Source organism: Bombina bombina, chromosome 7, assembly GCF_027579735.1.
Source record: "Bombina bombina isolate aBomBom1 chromosome 7, aBomBom1.pri, whole genome shotgun sequence".
NCBI classification, from domain to species: domain Eukaryota; kingdom Metazoa; phylum Chordata; class Amphibia; order Anura; family Bombinatoridae; genus Bombina; species Bombina bombina.
The window spans coordinates 147406072-147409837 of NC_069505.1; the positions used below are offsets into that span (position 1 = coordinate 147406072).

Sequence of the window (3766 nt, forward strand, 5' to 3'; positions counted from 1 at the left end):
TTATTTCATTATTTTATTTTATTAGTAGGTCTTTCTCCTTGGCAAACATAAGTGTCACTTCTACGTTTTGCTATGTGACCCCTCTATACATGGTTTCTAGAGATGCCTATGCTACATAATTAGATACATTGTGTTGTGATACAATTTTCATGAAGAAAACATGTATATAAATTTTAACCCTGACAATTAAAAAACATAGCCTATCCATACAAGGTTGTACTTGAAGCCTAATATGCACAGATGAGAGTCACAGTCATCTTCTTAGTTCTTACCCATACAAGGACAGATTTTATATAATGTCTTGTTGGGATCTGCATTTGTTTTGTTATGAATGCACATTCGTAATGAAAATCGGATATTCATTTTCCTAAACGAATATCCAAATAATAGCACCAGCAAAATTTAAAGAGAATGAAAAAATACTGACGAAATTCGTCAGTATTCATTTGTTTTCTTTCAATTAATTTATAGAGGTACAATACTTACCTAACTTACTCTGGAGTGCGCTCAGCTCTCAGGAGTTGAACTAACTTTAGTGCAGGTCCTGGGAGCCGAGGACACTAAGCCTCCTATTAGTGCGGCCAAGGCTCTGGCAAGAAGAGGATCGGGTTAGCGTGCTCTCTAGAGTGTGCTAGGGTAAATATTGTAGCTATAGGGGAACTTTTCACCTGTAGCTTTGAAACATTTTGTAAATGTTTAACTAAAAATCAGTATTCGTCTAGTTTTAAATGAGATGAATATCAAATAGTGCAGCCAATGAATATTCAGAGAAACTAATTTTCTAGAATATTCAGAATGAAAATTTCATTCAAAACGAATTTGTTTTGGCTGCACAAGTCTGTCTTGTCTAAGACCAAAATGTGCATCTCTAGTAGTTTACCATTAGAGGGCAATATTGTCAAGACTGTAGTTTGAGTATTCTCAGCAGTGTGTGCAGTGAATAATTTGTCACTACCAATTTCCACAAACCCCAAGTAATCTTTTAGATCAAATAATCCAGTTTTAGCAAAGTAATCCTCTTGTTATAGAGCAAATTACAAGATGCAAGTGTCTTATTGCACCAATTTGCAGAACTACTTTTGTGTAGACAATTAATGTAAACAAAATCCAAGCACTCATCACAAGATAAGAATATGTGTCAAAAACAACTTGGATAGATAAAGAGATAGATAGATAGATAGATAGATAGATAGATAGATAGATAGATATGGTAAAGAGATATAGAGAGATCTATATAGAGAGAGATAGAGAGATAGATGATAGAGAGATAGATAGATGATAGAGAGATATATAGATAGATAGATGATGATAGATAGATAATAATAATATAATAATAATAACTAGTATTTAATAATAATAATAATAACTAGTATATATATAGCGCCTTTCTCCCAGTGGGACTCAAAGCGCTTTTTCAGCGCTCGCTCTCAGAATTAACCAAATCGGCAGCTGAATAGTAATAGTTGTTATTATTACCCAATTTTAATGGTACTCATTTTATCGACCTCGGAAGGATGAAGGGCTATGTCGGCCCTGCCGGGATTTTAACCTGTGACCTTAGATAGATAGATAGATAGATAGATGATAGAGAGATAGATAGATAGATAGATAGATGATAGATGATAAAGTGATAGATGATAGAGAGATAGATAAATTAAAGAGGTTAGATAAAATAGATTAGATAGGATAGATAAGATAGATTATATAGGATAGATAGATAGATAGATAGATAGATAGATAGATTTGATAGATAGATAGATAGATAGATAGATAGATAGATAGATGATAGATTGATAGATCGATTGAATAGATAGATTACTTTTATACAGATATCCTCACAATGTTGTCTTGGCTAATATCTAATGTTTGCTCCAGCAAATGCAACAACCACAATCATAATATTAATAATAATTTATGTGAGATTTTTTTATATTATGAATAGTTCAGTTTTAGAAATGAAAAAAAAAAACAAACAAGACATAATTTATTAAATGAATGCGGGGCCACCAAATATATTGAACATGTTGCTCTAATCTTTGTTTTAAAATACAGTATAGGGTGAGATCTGCAGCAATACAGACGTGTAAGAAAAAAAAACAGTAACTTGTCAATTTTTTTTATAAACTAGCAGAGTGGACTCTTTAACCTCTGGAAATCCGGATCGAAAAGATGACATCTTCGCTCTGGTTTCCATAGCATCCAAGCTCAGAAGCTGAAAATGAATCCCACATAGGGCGATCCGCCCAATTCCCCTGGAAAGTTTGCAGTCAGCACTGAAGGCTGCTCGCTGGTTGGACCTGTCCATGGTCCTGAAACTAATTTGGGATTCATGCGCTATTGGAATCAGCTACCATTTTAAGACAGTTCAGTTAATTAGAATTCCCAAATAGATCTGAGTGTAATTAGAAAATTTCAGCCATCACAGCTATACCTTTTACATACAATTCTTACAATTAAGAAGATAAGTGGATATTTTTTTTCTGTATTTTTTAACTTGGGGATTATTTTGGTTTAATGTGAAATACCACTGATCTCTACAACTTTCATGGCTACTGTTTAATATCCAGAGTTTGTAGGGTGAATTCTGATGTAAAATGGATTTTAAGCCACCAGAGAACCACTGCACACAATCATGTCATTGCCTGCACCCACAGTGAGAGGAGTCCATACTGCCAGGCACACTTTGTAATAGCACTCGCATTCTTCAGAAAGCTTTTATATTTCAGTCACACTATAGGATCTATTATCAATATGAGAACCTGGCATTGTTGTTATCTTACCATATAACGAGGATAAACAGAAGATACATTTCAAGCAATAATGGATAATATAAAACAACGTATTTTACCTAACGGTAAAGAAGGGCTGAAAAATTTTGCAGGAAAATCTCTTGGTCAGTTATACAGGTATGCATGTTTTTTTTTTATATATATATATATATTTATTCTTTGCATCATATCAACAGCAATCATTTAATGGTAAGCAATTGCTATTTAAATATTAAGCTACAGTATTAAAAGGACCTTGTTATATATGTTAATGTGATAGATAGATAGATAGATAGATAGATAGATAGATAGATAGATAGATAGATGTTAATGTCTATCTATCTATCTATCTATCTATCTGAATTTTTGTTGCTCAACATGACAAAATCTACCCCATGTGCATTTTTTTGAATATCATTTTAACATCATTTTTAACATTCTCATAAGCTATAACTTGAAACGATAAAAATATACATTTGTTCAACCTAATCATTGTAGGAATTGCCTTTGCCTTTGAATATATAGGAAACAATAATGCTGACTTTCAGTTATTAATTATTTTTTCTTGACATTTGTATGTACTTTTGATTCGCTAAAAGTATATATAATGTTTGTATATATAATTGTGCATATATGTACATCTAGCCAGCTATCTATCTATCTCTTTATCTAATCTATCTATGCACCATCTATATATCTATCAATCATGCACACTACATTATGTTGTTATTATACACTATTGTTATTTCTAAAAAGATTAAAACGTTCTACCTTAAAAGTAGATTTGTTTTCTTTTATGGGACAATAGCTCACAAGTATAATGTACAATTTATTCACAAACAATATTATAAAGAAACGTTAATCACACTGAAATGACAGCATTTGACAGTAAATTTGTTAAACTATGCTTTGTATATTATTTATACACATTTTTTTTAATGAATTATTTATGTGATACATTAATATGGATAACCTCTTTTTCATTACGGTTATTTTTA

The 3766-nt window shown here is 31.7% G+C and overlaps 1 protein-coding gene across 1 annotated transcript in view; it reads left to right on the forward strand.

Moving 5' to 3' along the window:
* The first annotated feature begins 2820 nt into the window (after nt 1-2820).
* Nucleotides 2821-3766, forward strand: part of SLC17A6 (solute carrier family 17 member 6) — a 148442-nt gene continuing 147496 nt past the window's right edge. The window contains exon 1 of the mRNA XM_053688903.1: nt 2821-2906. Coding sequence (XP_053544878.1) covers nt 2821-2906 — 86 coding nt within the window. The remainder of the gene's footprint in view (nt 2907-3766) is intronic.